This window comes from Phaenicophaeus curvirostris, chromosome 6 (assembly GCF_032191515.1).
Source record: "Phaenicophaeus curvirostris isolate KB17595 chromosome 6, BPBGC_Pcur_1.0, whole genome shotgun sequence".
In the NCBI taxonomy this organism is placed as follows: domain Eukaryota; kingdom Metazoa; phylum Chordata; class Aves; order Cuculiformes; family Cuculidae; genus Phaenicophaeus; species Phaenicophaeus curvirostris.
The window spans coordinates 48,624,659-48,640,994 of record NC_091397.1 but is presented as its reverse complement, the minus strand read 5'-3'; the positions used below and the strand labels follow the sequence as shown (position 1 = coordinate 48,640,994).

General features: G+C 43.8%; 1 protein-coding gene across 3 annotated transcripts; it reads right to left on the bottom strand.

The window, feature by feature from the left end:
* Window positions 1–5,973: 5,973 nt before the first annotated feature.
* Window positions 5,974–15,841, bottom strand: METTL6 (methyltransferase 6, tRNA N3-cytidine). Of its 3 annotated transcripts, none has more exons than XM_069860093.1 (5): window positions 14,405–15,837; window positions 13,680–13,814; window positions 12,277–12,447; window positions 10,155–10,296; window positions 5,995–7,413 (listed from the first exon to the last, which is right to left on the bottom strand). In XM_069860093.1, the coding sequence occupies exons 1-5, from the start codon at window positions 14,699–14,701 to the stop codon at window positions 7,265–7,267; spliced, it is 894 nt and encodes a 297-aa protein (XP_069716194.1). In that variant the 5' UTR covers window positions 14,702–15,837; the 3' UTR covers window positions 5,995–7,264. The 3 variants fall into 3 exon arrangements, with proteins under 3 accessions (XP_069716196.1, XP_069716194.1, XP_069716195.1); XM_069860094.1 differs by lacking the exon at window positions 5,995–7,413 and adding an exon at window positions 7,451–8,315 and having other exon boundaries at window positions 14,405–15,839; XM_069860095.1 differs by lacking the exon at window positions 13,680–13,814 and having other exon boundaries at window positions 5,974–7,413; window positions 14,405–15,841.
* Between the last annotated feature and the right edge of the window lie 495 nt (window positions 15,842–16,336).

Sequence of the window (16,336 nt, the reverse complement as noted above, 5' to 3'; positions counted from 1 at the left end):
CTGCCCTTTACACACACACGGAGCCTACAAGGTACAGGAGGAGCAGTGCAGACCGAGATGACTATCGCAATGCCCAGAGAGCAGGGCCCGGGAACGACGAGCGCCTGAAGAAGAAATGAGCTGATGCTCTGCTGGCGACAGGAGCTGCAGAGGACAACGACCCCCAGAGCAGCGCAGCCCCAAGCCCCACACTGGGCTCCTCCATTGATTCCTTCTTAACTCAATCCCGGGCTCCCCATGGAGAGAAAAGAGGGCTTTTTAGCACCTTGTGGTCTCTTCCACCTCCCGTCGCCAGGGGACACGAGCCAGACGGTGAGGTCACTGTGATGCCACGCAGGCGTCCCAGTGACCCCAGGGCACTTGTCGAGCTGCTGCCCAGGCATCAGACGCCACAGCCCTTCAGCCCGCTGACAGGCAGGACTCAGTCTCGCTGCTCACGGAAAGGGACGAGGCTCGACGCTGCAACTCAGCTGGCGATGAGACGTAACATGGAGTCACCTTCACCAGACTCATCCTCTGACACGGAGGACCCTGGTTTGGGGACTTCATCATCTTCCAATCACGCACGACGTGATATGGCAGCACCTGGCGATGCTGCCACCGCACCTCTCGCAGGAGAGAACCTTCAAGGTATGTCTGGTGAGTGGGGGGTGTCCAACCTACCTTATCATTTCTGGGAGGTCAGCTGTGCCAAACCCAGCCCCTCTTCAGCCCAAAGGTTCCTCATGAAGCTCTGGAAGATTGTCAGCAGCCACCACTTCCAGTCAATGTGGTGGGCCGACAACGGAAACTGCGTCGCGATCGCAGAAAATCTCTTCCGCAAGGAAGTGCTGGGCAGGAACATCTTCGAAACCGACTCCATGGGAGGCTTCATCCTACAACTGAACCTCCACGGATTCTGCACAATGGAAGGAGGTTCTCCCGTCTCCATCTCCATTGAGACGCTGAATGCCATGGCAGCAGCAGGAACTTCTCTGGGCAAGGTACGCGAGTTCATCCCCCATGAGAGAATCCTCCAGACGTTTGGTGAGCAGAGGGTCACGTTCAGAGAGAAGAAACCTTTTCCAGGCAGGGAGTGAGGATGGGGGTGGGAGCAAGTGGCCCAAGTTTTTCTCCGGGTCGTTGTCAGGAATACTAAGGGCAGGATTTTGGAGGAGCAGAAGCGCTGACCAAAGGGGTGTCTTCCTCTTTCTGGAAATGATGGCACTGACTTCTCTCCTTTGCCTTCTGCAGCTGCACTTCTTCCACAGCCCCTTCTTCCGGAGAGATCAGCCACATCTCCTCAGGAGGTGCAACCAAAGCCCTGGGGAAAGAGAGCGAGCCCCGGCTGCAGCCCCACGCAGCCCCGGGCGGGAGGGCCAGCGCCCAAACAAGAGACCAGCTGGTGCTCTGGCGGCAACAGGAGCTGCGCAGGAGAACGACCCCCAGAGACGCGCAGCCCCCAGCCCCACAGCGACCGACCCGCGGGCTGACCCAGATGCCCCGAGCACCAGTGCCGGTCCAGCCCCGGCCAAACGGCACCGCAGCAACAGCCCTGACCACGTACAGCAGGCGGCTCCAGCTCCATCCCCACCTTCACCCCAGCGCCGCACACCTCCTGCCCCACTCTTCATCGGGCCCCCTCCACGCCCAGAATGGTGGCCCGGTCCGGATCCTGGGCAGCTCCCCAGGGCTGCCGTCCCTCCATTCCGCCCTCCACACCTTGCCAGGGATGCACTGTCAGCACCTCCTGCCGCTCCCCTGCCACGGCCACCGCACCACCCACCTCGCGTCTTCCGACACTGCCCAACCTGCTACTGCCCGACAAACCACACGGCCGCCCGACAAGGCGACAGACTTTGAAACGGCTCGGGCTGCAAACAGCAGTCATCTTGGGCACCGAGCGGTGTTGTACATCTAGAAACGTGGTACTCGAGGAATAAGGAATAAACCAGTTGTTACTGTTGTCAAAAATGCCTCTTTGCACGCTGCCTTGTCCTGTCTCTGCAGTCTCGGAGTCGCTCTCTCCACACCTGGCGTCGCCTTCAGGGTGGGGAGGGTTTGGCCCCAGCCCGCAAAAGCCAAGGGCCCAGGAGCGCTGAGCACAACCCAGCCGAGAGCCAGCCTGGGGCTGCTCCAGAAGCTGCACCAGCACCCAGGGCCTCTCCAGCCAAACCAGCGCCCCAGAGGTCACCTGCCTCGTGGATGGCAGCAAAGCAGAGGATGTGCTTGCTCTGGATGTTAATAAGGCTTTTGATGGTGTCCCTCACTGTGGCCTTCTGGACACGTTGTCCAGCTGTGAGACGTTCTGGGTCAAGGTGTACTGGGTCAAGGATGAGGAACATTGTAGGGGTGCCCCTCTCTGCCCCTGTCTCCTGGATGAGCCTGGGACTAGCACTGCAGAGAACTGCTCTCCTGGATGGAGCCCTCACACCAAGGTCAGAGTCTGTTGCGCCAAAATGAAGGCATCGCACAGCAGAACTGCTCTGTTCTGTGGACTCCCTGCCTCACTCTAAGTTGAAGAACAAGAGTGTTCTTTGCCTGAAATGCCAGGGGATTTACAGATCCAAAAACGCTTTCAAGGACACAAAGCACAAAGGTTACAGGTCTCCTGCAGCTACCAACCAAACTGGGGTGCTTGTGCATAGCCATGTTCCCAAGCTCTGGAAACACCACCTTGCAGGAGGCAGCTGAGGGGTTCAGTTAACCTGGCCTCTCTCCAGCTGGGAAGAGGAGACCAGTCAGAGAAAGAATGCTTCTAACAAATAGAGGGTATCTCTCAAGCAGACAGAATTTTTCGTCGAAACAGAATAAGCACCACTGACTGAACCAGCTCACGCTCAGATAAACAGAGCATTGGGTTCTCAACGATTATCAAGGAATGAGGCCTCAAAACCAAACCACTTCTCCCCCAGACAACTCCACTTAATCCCTCCCTTCTTAACAAATCAGTTTGGAACATCAATTCCAAAGGGCTTCAAGAGTGCGAAAAGGCCCTTCTAAAAACTCACCTCAGCTCTTGTTCAAACTGACAGGGGCAGGTGTTGAAGCGCTGAGGGAGGTGGTGACAATGCAACCTGGGGATGATGATCCTGCAGCTCCATCGCCAGGACCATGTGCATGGAGCAGCCCATCCCCTTTTACAGAAGTGTGTCTGCCCCTCTATTCCCCTCCTGAGACATCATCTGGAGCACCGTGTCCTGTTCTGGAATCCTCAGCAGAAGAAGGAGATAGAGCTGTTAGAACGTGTTTAGAGGAGGGCTACAAACATGATCATGGGGCTGGTGCACCTCCCGTACAAGGACAGGCTGAGAGTTGGGCTTGGGCAGCTTGGAGAAGAGAAGGCTCTGAGGAGACCTTAGAGTGACCTTCCAGTACCTGAAGGGGCTACAGGAAAGCTGGGGAAGGACTGTTCACAACGGCTCGTGGGGATACGATGAGCGGCAATGGGTATAAACTGGAGAGGGGCAGATTTAGGCTAGACGTAAGAATTTCTTCACTGTGAGAGTGGTGCTCAGGTTGCCCAGGGAAGCTGTGGCTGCCCCATCCCTGGAGGTGTTCAAGGCCAGGTTGGATGGGGCCTTGGGCAGTCTGATCTAGGGGGATGTCCCTGCCCATGGCAGGGGGGTGGAACTAGATGACCCTTAAGGTCTCTTCCAATCCTAACTATTCCATGATTCTATGATTCTACCTAAAATTCTTCAAATTTTCCCACTTGTGATACAGCGTCTCTCACGCGACAGCTGCTAACACAACTGCTACCGTATTTTGCACCTCTCCTATTTTCTAACGGCTGTCATATATTTGTTTGCATGTGGTAGAATTAAAACTTTGCTGTACTTGTACTCAGAGATTTGTTATGAAAACTTGAATCTAGAAAAGTTATCCAAGACTTTAAAAATTAGATAACCTAGAACTGAACCCAAGAACAGAAGAAAAGCCTCACCGGGCCCATCCAATCACAGCACCTTCTGTTGGTGACCTCAGCCAAAGAAGAACATCAGTTAAACAGACAGAATGGCCACTGCTGACGGTAGCAGCAGCTGCAGAAAAGACCTGAAGCCCATGGAGCTCAGCCTGCCACTGAGTGAGGAAGAGCCGATGGAGATCGACTCCTCACTCAGTCTCTGTAGTTCTTGCTGACGCAGAACCATAGAGACCAAACCAAACTTACTAACTATTCATCTTAAAATAATCTCTGCTATATGACAACTGTAGCTGAAGGACTTTCTGGCAGGGACACTAATGCATGCTACTTTATTTTCCATGTCTGACCAGAAACAAGACTGAACAAGAAACAAAAAAAAATCAAACTACTCCTCTCCAATTAATGTGTTGCTACACAAAAAGTGATTAATTCCTCAAGCAGAAACACACAGGGACACTGAAGCTACAGACACAAAGAGGTGTTCTATTGCCCCACCTCGAGAATCGTGTGCAGTTTTGGGCACCACAGTATAAAAAGGATATAAAGCTACTGGAGAGTGTCCAAGAGGAGGGCCACAAAGTTGGTGAGGGGTTTGGAGGGGAAGCCATATGAAGAACAGCTGAAGTCACTTGGTCTGCTCAGCCTAGAGAAGAGGAGACTGAGAGGAGATCTCAACACAGTTTACTACTTCCACACAAGGGAAAAAAGGAGGAGGAACAGGCACTGATCTCTTCTCTCTGGCGACCAATTATAGGACCTGAGGGAATGGCAGGAAGACGTGCCAGGGGAGGCTTAGGTTGGATGTTAGGAAAAGGTTCTTCACCCAGAGGGTGGTGGAGCACTGGAACAGGCTTCCCAGGGAAGCAGACATGGAACCAAGCCTGACAATAGTCAAGAAGCATTTGGATGATGCCCTCAGACTCATGGTATGAATTTTGGGGTTGTCCTATGAAGGGACAGGAGTTGCATTCAATGATCCTTGTGGGTGCCTTCCAACTCAGGACATTCTGTGATAATTTTTCAGGCAATAGTTAATTCAGTGTAAAATGGAAGTCAATGACTGCCTGCAGCCCAGTCTACTGGATTGACTCAAACATTTCAGTTTTTAATGCGTGCCTACATTTCATTTCCCTTTTAGGATGCTCACTTCAGTGCATTTGCCTTTGCATGTGCTGACAATCATACACCAAAGTGACACAGAGCCGCATAAGGCAATCTTTCAGTCTCATTTATGCACTATCTACTCTGAAAGAACCAAACATACAGTCTTGTAAGACACTTGCTGTTACAGGGTTCAAACCACCCTAAAAATCAGCAGAGCTCAGACTACATGCAGCCATTGTATTGAACAGCTATGCTAAAGAGTAATGTTTGCTGAGGGAAGCCACAAGATGTTGATTGCTCAGATTATAATAACATTCCTATCGTTATATCCTCTTCAACATATTTCTTCATTTACTGTAAGTGTTACTAGATATTTATTACTGGTGTGGCAGAAAGTGGTAATCAGTTGCACAGCAGGGGTCAGCAATGTATAAATCCCCAGGATGATACTCTCCATAAAGGAACGAGATGTCATGTAATAACCCTCCTCTAAGAGTCATTACGAGAACTGCATGGTTAATCTCTTTTTTTCTCCAAGGCCAAAGTTTGATGACACAATAAATACAGCTTCGTGGCTCATGGTATCAGATGAAAAGAAAAGCTGTGGTCTCCTGACACAAAGCAATGACCTGCCACAAATTGATTTATAAACCTATCAACTGAATAAGACCTCTGGCAGCTCAAATTTGCTGAAAAAATTTTGACTGGTTAACTTCATAACGTTAGGCTTTATGCTGGAAAAGTTATTACTTCTTTCCCCTTGTGCATATACAGCCAGTGTTAAGAGAGCTGGGGGAAAAAAGTCATTATCATATCTTATGACTAGTTTGCCATAAATGGAGGCAAATACTCACCTCTGGTCCACATCAGGTATGTATGACAGAGTCATCTAGCAATGCACAAGCCCAGTGGAATGGCAACCTGAGTCAATCAATCAATCACAGACTAATATATACTGCAAGAGATGAAATCCCTACTCAGAACAAGGCCACACTCCAATAAAGCCACAGGTTGCTCAAGGCCTTGCCCAATCCATTTCCGAGTATTTCCAAGGATGGAGCTCCCACAACTTCTCTGAACCCTGTGCCAGTGTCTGACCTCCTCTTACACAGAAGAAGTAAAAAAAATTCGAGTATTTAATTGGAATATCCCTTGTTGCAACTTGTCTACATTACACAAGATCAGCAGAGCCCATTGCACAAGCCACCGGATACTTCTGAGCTTCCTCTGCTGCAGAACAGCTGTTCAAAAGGTAGGTTAAAAGATTCAGACATGTTTTTGAGATTATATCATCCAAGAAAAAAAGAAGAGGCTCTGCCGTGCAAAATGCCAGGGCTGTTGAAGGGAAAAGAGAAAGCTTTTTCAAGCAACTAAGTCTGTGGCTGGCTATAAGCCACAGTAGTAATACAGTGGCTTTTGTTGTAGGAACAGCAAAGACCGACACCTTTCCTGAGAGCAATAGAAAAAAATTAAGACCTCTGCTCAGGAAAGAAGCAGTTGACTACACTTAATATAAAAGAAAGTACTTCTGACTCACTGGTTTTGTTTCCAAAGAGGAAACTGACTTGCGAAAGTGCAACTATTTCTGCTCACCAAAGGAAGAATATCTGAAATTAATTAAGGATAAAGACAACCTGATCCTCTAACAGCTTTCTTCAATCATGAAATCAGATAAATCAGGATCTTATTTAGAATATAAGCATTTGTTTACATATCCAAATACTGAGCACATTAAAAAAATACCGTTATTAAAATACGACAGCAGCTTACATTATGCCACTACCTGAGTCAGTTTCATTCCTGTGTCTGAGAAATTATACTGAGAAATCCTACAAGTACTGTAAGCAGATGAAATACTGTAACTTTAACACACCACAAAAAACATAAGTGATAGGAAACACAGGATACTTATTTTTTAAAAAAAGGTTTTAATAAAAATAGAAATAATTATGATGATAACCAATGAAAACTAGTTCTTAAAATTAACCATATTTTGCGTGCTTCACCTGATCCTCCAACAATGCTGCACAGCATTTACTTCAGAAGCAGGAATACAGACATTCAACAGGTTGCCTGCATCACTAAACCAACTTAAATTTGAATTAGAAATACTATTCATATTTCATATCCGAGGGTGAAAACCAACAAGAGGTACTGGATGTCGTCATTTCTGTTTTTCCAGAAAAATAAGCACACACAAGGAAAAACCATGTGCTAGCTTCCATTACAAACGAGCAATAAACCAGCAAGAACTTATGTCTTACTGAAAGGCTTTTGAAATTTGCTTTGAAGAAAAACTCTTGGAACACGCAAGTCTTCTTTCCTGTTCACAGTTTCTCGTTGCACGTATTCATTGACCACTTGCTCATATCCCTCAGCCTCAAAAAGCTGAGACAAGAACTCTGGAAGAGAATTTAAAAATAAAAAAAAAGATGAAATATTACGCTTAAGCTATTTTTAAAGCACTAGTCAACATTATATAAGTACATGTTCTTCGGTGCTAGAGCATGAAAATCACACAAGCCTTCAGATTTCAAGCTGTTCTATGTGGGCAGGCTGCTAAATAAAAATCAAAGCAGATCTGTAGAAACATCTACCTGAGCAAAACAGCTTAACAACCTAAGCAAAACCAGGGCTCAAGCCAATTACTCAGTTTAGTTGCCAAAACTTGCCATATCTCTTATATTTATTGAGCCTCGCCATCTTCCTCGTGACTGATGGCACTGTTTTTTCACCGTGCACAGCTGACCCTCGCTGCTGAATATGTGACTTATTCCAAAGATAATTCATCTCTGCTTGAGGAAGAATGCCATCCTCTGTTATCAGACACCGACAGGCCACGGCTCAAGACAAAACTGGACAAAACTGCAAAATGGATAGAGTGGTAGCAAGCTTCCACTAAGTCAAAATGAAAGTATTCTCCATAAACAGAAGAATCTTCCTCTCCCCTTAAGGGAGGGCACGTCTCCCTTAGGGAAGGCAGAAGTACCTCACCAATAGGATGACCTCTGCAGCAGAGAGGGCTGCTCGTGCTGTTGACTTGTCATATTAAGTAAAAAATCATCACAATTTCACAAAAAAATTCAGCCATTCTAAACTTGTGCTACTTGTATAGAATAGAAAACAAACAACACGCCAGCTTTTCACTGTTCAGGGGGGATCAGCTTGATGAAATGGTTGATCATGTGGGTACAGGAACCACAGCGCTAGAGGAGGTGGTGGGCAGAGGAAGGAAGATGAGAACACTCACTATGGTGGTAGCATAGGCTTGTATCAACCTAAGCCCATCAGGAAGCCACAGGCACTGATTATAAACACAGTGCATTCATGTAAAATGGAGAACCCACATCAATGAAATAAAAATAAACATTACTTAATTGTGGACCTCTTGAAACATCATTGTCAGGAACTTACACATTTTTCTTAACGCAAAACTACAACCATGTATTCCTCCACAAAGTTAACATTATTTCAAGCACTGGAAGAATGGATTATTTTCCCCATGGAAGAAGCTCAGTGTTGTTATCTGAGGCCAGATAAATTATAACAAAGTATCATTCAAATCATTGCATGCAGCAATTACTTGATGTACCAGCACTGTGCTAAGCAAATAAAAAATAGCACAGGTTGCAAACTGTGAGGAAATGATGGGAGTCATGTTTCTAGTAACAAAAGAATTCAAGCATTGAGCAATATTTATGTGAAAATCAGTGAGATGAATGAGAACATAATGATTAAAAATGGGAGCGGAGGTGGTCCATGACCAGCCCGAAGTAAAACAATTGCTAACAAGAGAAATATAAGAAAAATTCTCTTTTTTCTCCCTCCTTCCTCTTCCTCCTCCCTATGTCATTTGTTCCCCCAAAGCAAAGGTGCATACTAGCAAGGAATTTCTCATTCAGATACAATTCTAACATACAATAAATATGGAATTTAAAATTCCACACCTAGGCTACTCTCTTATTTGTTCCCTTTAGCATCCATTCTTTAAACAGAACTAAAAATCACTCAACAAATAACAGTTCTAAACATGCTTCAGTGAAGCTGCAGCTCAGCCTGCGTTATCTTAGATTTCATCACTGTCCTGTAAAGAATAGGGAGAGCTCAGACAAGATTAATGGTTTTTATATACCAGATGCAATTAGATAATACGTTAAGCCATAAAATATGAATAACATTTATTTGGCTCCAAATTAGTCTCTTCAGTGGCTGTGTTTTGCTTTAGCGTAAGAACAAAGAGCCCCACAGAAATAAACACACAGCTCTTATTACACAATGCCCTATGATTGATAGGGGGAAGTAATGGTTCACTGAACTTTAGCACAAGGAATTGGGAGTTAGAAGACGAGCTATTAATCCCAACTCACTGTGACAGTCTAAGCAAATTTCTTTGCGTGTCTGTGCTTCAAATTCTCCACCAGTAAACTGCAGTAATTACCTTAACTCCTAAAGCATTATGAGTACTAAACAAAAAAGTGTTTAAACATTGCACCACGTGGAAATGTTTTTTGCATCATCTTTACAAAAAAACCAGAAGACAGAGTGACCACATCTGGCCAGTGCTATCTCAGCAGGCTTCCCAGTGCTATAGTCAAGGCCCTGCTTTAGAAGTCACTGACTTCTTCAGTAGACCTCATCTTCCACACCTTGCACAAAGAATAATGCCAAGATAACCACTTAGTTCATAGAATCATGGAATGGTTTGGGTTGGAACAGACCTTAAAAATCATCCAGTTCCAACTCCCCTGTCATGAGGGCAGGGACACCTTCCATTAGGTCAGGTTGCTCGAAGCCTCATCCAGCCTGGTCTTGAACACCTCTGGGACGCTGCTTCATGAAAATTATCAATTCTGTTACTGAACTTTGGTCTTTTGCCTTAAGATAATGAACCTGAATGAAATACAGCAAAATTTGAAACGGCTGCTCTTGGCACATATAAGAACGCTTGTAAAGAATAAAGTGCTCCAAAAATCCCTGCAGTCAAAATACCTTCTTCCTCCCCAAAAGGATGGCAAATTAAGTACACCACAATTTAGCAGTTCATCTGTGTAAAACAAACCTTCTATGGACATCTTGGCAATTCCCTGAAGCAAGCTTAAACAGAAGATTCATAGAAAAGAAAGCACTCTACAGCATGTCTTACCTTTAGTAAAAAAATACGACCTTGTCCCATCTTGTCTAACATAAAAGTTTTCTCCAAGTTTGTTGCCAGATTTAAACCTGAGCATTGTATGGTCATACAGTCCATAGTCTCTGAACAAGATACACTTGCCTGGTTTTAATACCTGTCAGATAACACAAATGTCAGATAATATATGTTTTAATAAGAAACTGATCTAGCCCAACATATATATTTATTTGTATACACACACAGACACTAAGACAAGGTATCCTAATGCATTCACAACACACAAGTGATCTATACAGAATTCATTCCTCTGTGCAACAAAACTGGGGTGTGTCCAGAAGAGGGCCACAAAGTTGGTGAAGGGCTTAGAGGGGAAGCCATACGAGGAGTGGCTGAAGTCACTTGGTCTGTTCAGTCTGGAGAAAAAGAGACTGAGGGAAGATCTCATTGTGGTCTACAGCTTTCTCACAAGAGAAGGTGGAAGAGCAGGCACTGATCTCTTCCCTCTGGCGACCAATGATAGGACCTGAGGGAATGGCAGGAAGATGTGCCAGGGAAGGTTTAGCTTGGATATTAGGAAAAGGTTCTTCACCCAGAGGGTGGTGGAGCACTGGAACAGGCTTCCCAAGGAAGCAGACATGGAACCAAACCTGACAATATTCAAGAAGCATTTGGATGATGCCCTCAGACGCAGGGTATGAATTTCGGGGTTATCCTATGCAGGGACAGGAGTTGCATTCAATGATCCTTGTGGGTGCCTTCCGACTCAGGACATTCTATAATTCTATGAAAAAAGTCATATATGCAGTCGGTTGTCTGCTCTTAAAAATGCTTCCCTACAAACAGCAGGCTACAAAAAGTTTTAAGATACTTGTTTGGGTGCTGATCAGCTAAATAAGCTTTTTGCAACACTCTTCAAATACAGAGGAAAGGAGAAAATATACAGTTTAACAACAAAAATTAAGTCCTAACAGGGTCTTTTCTTCGTAGGGCAGTATACAGTCTAGCACCTGATTTTGCTTATTGATTAAAACCAAAATTTAGAATCTCATAACATTTCTTCTTTCGTGTGAGAATGAAAAATGCTGCAATATAATAAGAAATAAAAAAGGAAGAGTTTAAGGAAAATGAGTTGCAGGCTAGGGGGAGACTGCTGGGTGGGTGGTGGTGGTAATTATTCTTTGGCAAAGAAATCAAGCCATTAAGAGTTCAAAAGTTAGAAGTACATGGTCATTTGCCAAGCTTACTTTAGAGATTTGAAGCATGCACCTTTCCTACCTCACCAAATACCAGCTGTATTTGTTAGGGCAGAAAAGGACTATTTGCCAATAACAAATTTATGCAAAAACCAACAAGCAAGTTAAACAAGCCAGGCATCTTCACAGGGAAAACAGTGATGAGCCTTTCACGTGCACAAGCTACAAACCAATCCTGACTTTGGATAACTGGGGGTATACCAAAAAATCTAACATTCTCTTTTCAAACTACTGAAGATAAATGAGAATATCTGACAGTTTAAAACCCAAAATGTACACATATGAATAAATAAAAAATATGTTGACTATTTCTCTCTGCATGTCATATATGACATCTCAGGAGATTTCAGAACAAGCACAATTCAGATTGCTTAATCCACCCTCTGGATGGACTTATTGTAGTCTATCAGCTAATAAAAGCAGCCCAGGGAAACGAGTCTCTCTAGATTAGCATTGGTGTCTGAACACCCCTCTTCTAAATCACCACAGATCAAGCGTGTTTAAGAACTATAACATCCTAACTGCAACTCACTTTATCTTTCGGAAGTCAACTTTGGTTTACTGTCATTCACACCTTATCAACACAGACATTTTTGCAATCAGTAAATATTACTTGTAGCTACAACTTAGAAGCCCAAATCACAGGTTCAAAATACCTTTTGTTATGCTGACATCATGCAACCTCACAATTCCAAAAGAGAAAAAAAGCATTGTAAAACATATTTTAGTCCCGTATACTAGGTGAACTAACTAAATACATCCATGGAATATAGTATTAGAGATCACCATTATAAGAGGGGTTATTTTCTCAAGAAAAAAACATACTTTCAAGCTAAAAAGAAGAAAAGTACTTTAAAGGCTGTGAAATCAACTGGTTTTACCTTGTATATGTTCTTCAAGACAAGATGCATTTTGTCGGGATGAATGGCAGAAAGCACAAATATAAGCGTGACAACATCCACAGATTCTGCTGGTATGTTTTCTAGAAGATCATCTTTAGTAAGATCACACTGGAACGCTTTACATCTTTCAGCACTATATAAGGCATTTTTCTAGGGAAACGAAAATGGCACACTTTCACTGAAAACCACCAGCACCTGTTCTTGCAAATAAAACTTGTGAAACTAATCAGTAGAGCGACACAAAACACAGGGGCAGAAGAACATTACCTTCCAAGAGGTGATTAAAGCAATCAGAAATTCTTTGCTGCATAGTACTACAGCAAAACTACAACTACTAAATAGAACAATATTTTAGTACAGGAATCTAGAGAAGGAATGTATGTTAAAACAGTTTAGAAAACACACCATTTCTCTTTTAGCACTGCTTCTACTCTTTAAAAATGCAGAAATATTAAAAGAAATTCTGTATTACGAGGTGATTACAGCTCTTGTGCTACAAGTAGATTGTAAATGGTTCTAGTTCATATCACACAACCTGCAGCCGGGCTGTTGTTGCCCACAGTTCTACTGGGTAAAAGGAAACCTGGTCTTGGCAAGAAAGAAGTTCTGCAAGAGCAGCAGAGGCAGACACCACTAAGTCATCCAAAATCCAGGGTACACACCCAGCCCAACCTCATCTTGCAGCACAGCTGTGGCATCCCAGGAAGCTGCTCTCCTACCCTGCTTGTCATGTGTATTCCCTCCCATCTTGCCTATGAGACATGCAGCATGCACCTTATGGTTCTCAGTCACAAATGTCCCACAAGAGAATGATTTAAAATAATAGATACATGGAAGTTTACCTGTGATTACGAATTTAATAAACCAGGCGACTTTTAAAAGTACAAAGCCCCCGCGAGCCTTGCTGGAAAGCTGAACTTTGGTGTGTGATACCACCTACCTATGAGTAAGTACAAACATAGCTATTTCTAATCAGGGTACAAATTTCCTTAATAATAACTGTCATAGCCTTGGTTTTGAGATTCTCCCTGGGACTCCCTCCACTTCACAAATATCAAGGGCAAGCTTCTATCCCAAACAAATTTTGCTTGTACTGCACAGTGAGCAGGGACATTGTAGTGCTTCCAAAAACCACAGACTTCACAAATCATCCAAGTAGTACACATGTATTACCATAATGCTAGGATTTGATGCTGAAAAACTGTCTGCAGCAATGATGCATAGGAGCTCCACTAAAATGGATCAGTCTCTGTTTTCTTCTGGCAAAAGCTATTCTACCCTTCTTGCAAAAGGAAAGCAAGAGAAGTCTATCATTCCAGTCACTTGTCATTTAAGAAACTTCTAAAGATACTCTAAAAAGAAGTTCCAAATATCACACCAACCTTCACATACTCAACAGCTCTAGGAGAGAAATCACAGGCATACGCAAAAATATTCAGATCTTCTTCTAAGAGTGGAAACAAGCAGTTTCCAACCCCACAGCCCGCTTCCAGAATGGTCAGCTTCTGATCTGCAAACTGGGGAGGAAGAAATCAAAGGTAAGACACAATTTTTCTTGTCCTCATAATATGAGCACAGACACTGCTCAATTGGCATTTTAAAAGCTATAATCAATTTTAATTACAGTCGATTCAAAAACCAAAGTAGGAATCCACCGGATCTACGAAACAGGAATCCCAATTTCTGCAAAATTACAAATCTCTTCAGTCACCTACCTTGTAACTAATCACCAGATTGTTGTACCTTTTTTGTCTCATCGTTCATTTAGCTATAATGAACAACAGATGCATCTGGCTATTCCCCTTAATGATGTCCTGCAATTAGCCTGTAATTCTGGATGTGTTTCTTTAAAGTAGTGTTCTGAAGTTCACCAGCTTGCATCTGAAAGCGGCACATTACGGAGTATCCAATATGGGTCAATTATAAATTGAAACCAAACTGACGCATGTGATCCTGAGGAGGCATCCTTGATATTAAGAGAGACTACACAGGGCACTGCAAACTTAACATGTGGCAGCTCTTGCCGTAATGGCTTTGTTAGAAGTCTTATTAAATCATTTGGAAACAATCAATCCCATCTTTCACAGAGGAAGTGCATAGATCTCACCTCCCGACATGCTTTTAACTCTTGAAACTCTCTGGTTGTCCAATGTCTGTCTTTGAAAAAGTTGGTGCTATTTCTTTTGTAAAACAGATCCCAGTTCTTCTGGGCCTCTTTCTCCAGCCTTAGTTGTTTGAATTCAGACACCAAAACCTGATCTTTTGCCAGTCTCTCAGCCTCTTCTGGACTAAGGATTCTTGCACTATGGCCTCTTTTTTGGAAAGCACCATCTTCAGCAGATGTTGTTACTATACTGGAACAATTGGCTGATGCATTTTCTTGGAACATCCTAGATTCTTTCATACAGATATGAATGCCAAAGCCTAAAGGGTGATTTTTTTTCCTTCAGTATATGTTTCCATCACTTAATTTAGGAAAACAGAGGATCTAAAAGCAGAAAAAAAAAACCAGAAATAGTTACAGCGTGCGCTTATTAAGATTTTATGGTGATTTGCCCTCCCTGTCAGACTGTAAAGCCACCAGATTTCTCTTAATTTCAGAAATCTTGCACCCAAACCAACAAGAGTGTATGACATCACACTGATATCAAAGATACTTAACCGAGCCTGCTAGTCTTCCCCCTGCATCCTAGAAAGCTACCTAATAAGAGAAAGATAGTCCAGCTCTAAGTTTATTTTCACTAAAATTGATTTTAAAAACAAAGCAAGGGCTTTGTTTCTTGTTAACTCCAGCTAGAACTCTTCAGAGAAATCATAACTGTAAAACAGGTGACATTTCAAAGTCCCGTTAAAGTCAATGAAACAAAATGTATTCAATGTTAGCACTTCTCCTTCCCATTCTCACCTCTGTGAGAAAACACCAGCAAAAATACCAGCATTTATATAACACCACATCACTCAAACAAGACAGCAAAACCAGTTCTGTTGCAAAATGCCCATTGCTGGCCTGCATCAGCATTCCTTCCCCTGCCTCCTCCTGAGGACCCACACTGGTTTTAACAACCCCACGTGGGTTTATTTTCATAAGTTAAAAAAATGAAGCAGTGAAAGGACCTCTGCAAAGTCTAGGAAGGGACCCAAACCTTTTCTCTGATGTTAAACTAGTTCTGATCCCTGCCTTGCCACAAACATTCAGATCCTAGATGATGGCACGTGTGAATTAATTCCTCTATGGCCCAGTAACTCCCAGGGAAGCTCAGGCAGCCAAAACATGCCACTTGTGTATATCAGTGCCCAGAATTATCGGTGCCCAGAATCAGGCTCTGGTGTCATTTTACCAAAATGGAAATGAATGGAAATGTGCCATCCCTGGAGATGTTCAAGACCAGGTCGGATGAGGCTTTGAGCAACCTGATCCAGTGGAAGGGAGATTGGAACTGGATGATCTTTAAGGTCCCACCCAACCCAAACTGTTCCATAATTCGATACCCACCCTAAAGCAAACTGAGAGCAGTATTTCACTAATGTATTTTATCTTACACGATACAAAAAACAAATCATAGAATAACCAGGTTGGAAGAGACCCACCGGATCATCGAGTCCAACCATTGCAACCATGTGTGCAAATGAAATAAAGAAAGGTCTAATTTTTTGTCTAGCTTCACAGGAGACAGAAACGCCTGTTTTATTTCCCTTTAAAAACAACAAGAAAGGTTACAGAAAAGAGGTTCCTTTGAAAGAAAGTGCCCACAAGAAAAGTATAGCCTAAAAAAAGAGCTGAGTCAGCAAAATTTCTACCATATGCCTGGCACAAAAAGATTAACATTCGTTTTTCTTCATAGGACGAGCTAGAAAGAAACACCCAAGCCAGTCCTTTCACTGACCCGTTTGCCCTCCGAAAACAGTGCACTGGGAGTTTACCGCGACAAACACGGTTTTAACAGCCTGGGCTTGGACGAAAGAGCCTTTTAAACAGTTAAACACCAGCTCCGAGCGTCTAAAAGCGCCCTAAGGACCGTAAAGAGGCAACACCGCCCTG

What these genes read in the sequence shown, in the direction of transcription:
- METTL6 (XM_069860093.1), bottom strand. Translation starts at nt 14,701, where the DNA reads ATGAAAGAATCTAGGATGTTCCAAGAAAATGCATCAGCCAATTGTTCC. An exon ending in AGTTAAAAGCATGTCGGGAG is followed by an intron (nt 13,815 to 14,404) that starts GTGAGATCTATG and finishes CTTCCTCCCCAG; the next exon opens with TTTGCAGATCAGAAGCTGAC. An exon ending in GTCGTATTTTTTTACTAAAG is followed by an intron (nt 7,414 to 10,154) that starts GTAAGACATGCT and finishes ATTCTCTTCCAG; the next exon opens with AGTTCTTGTCTCAGCTTTTT.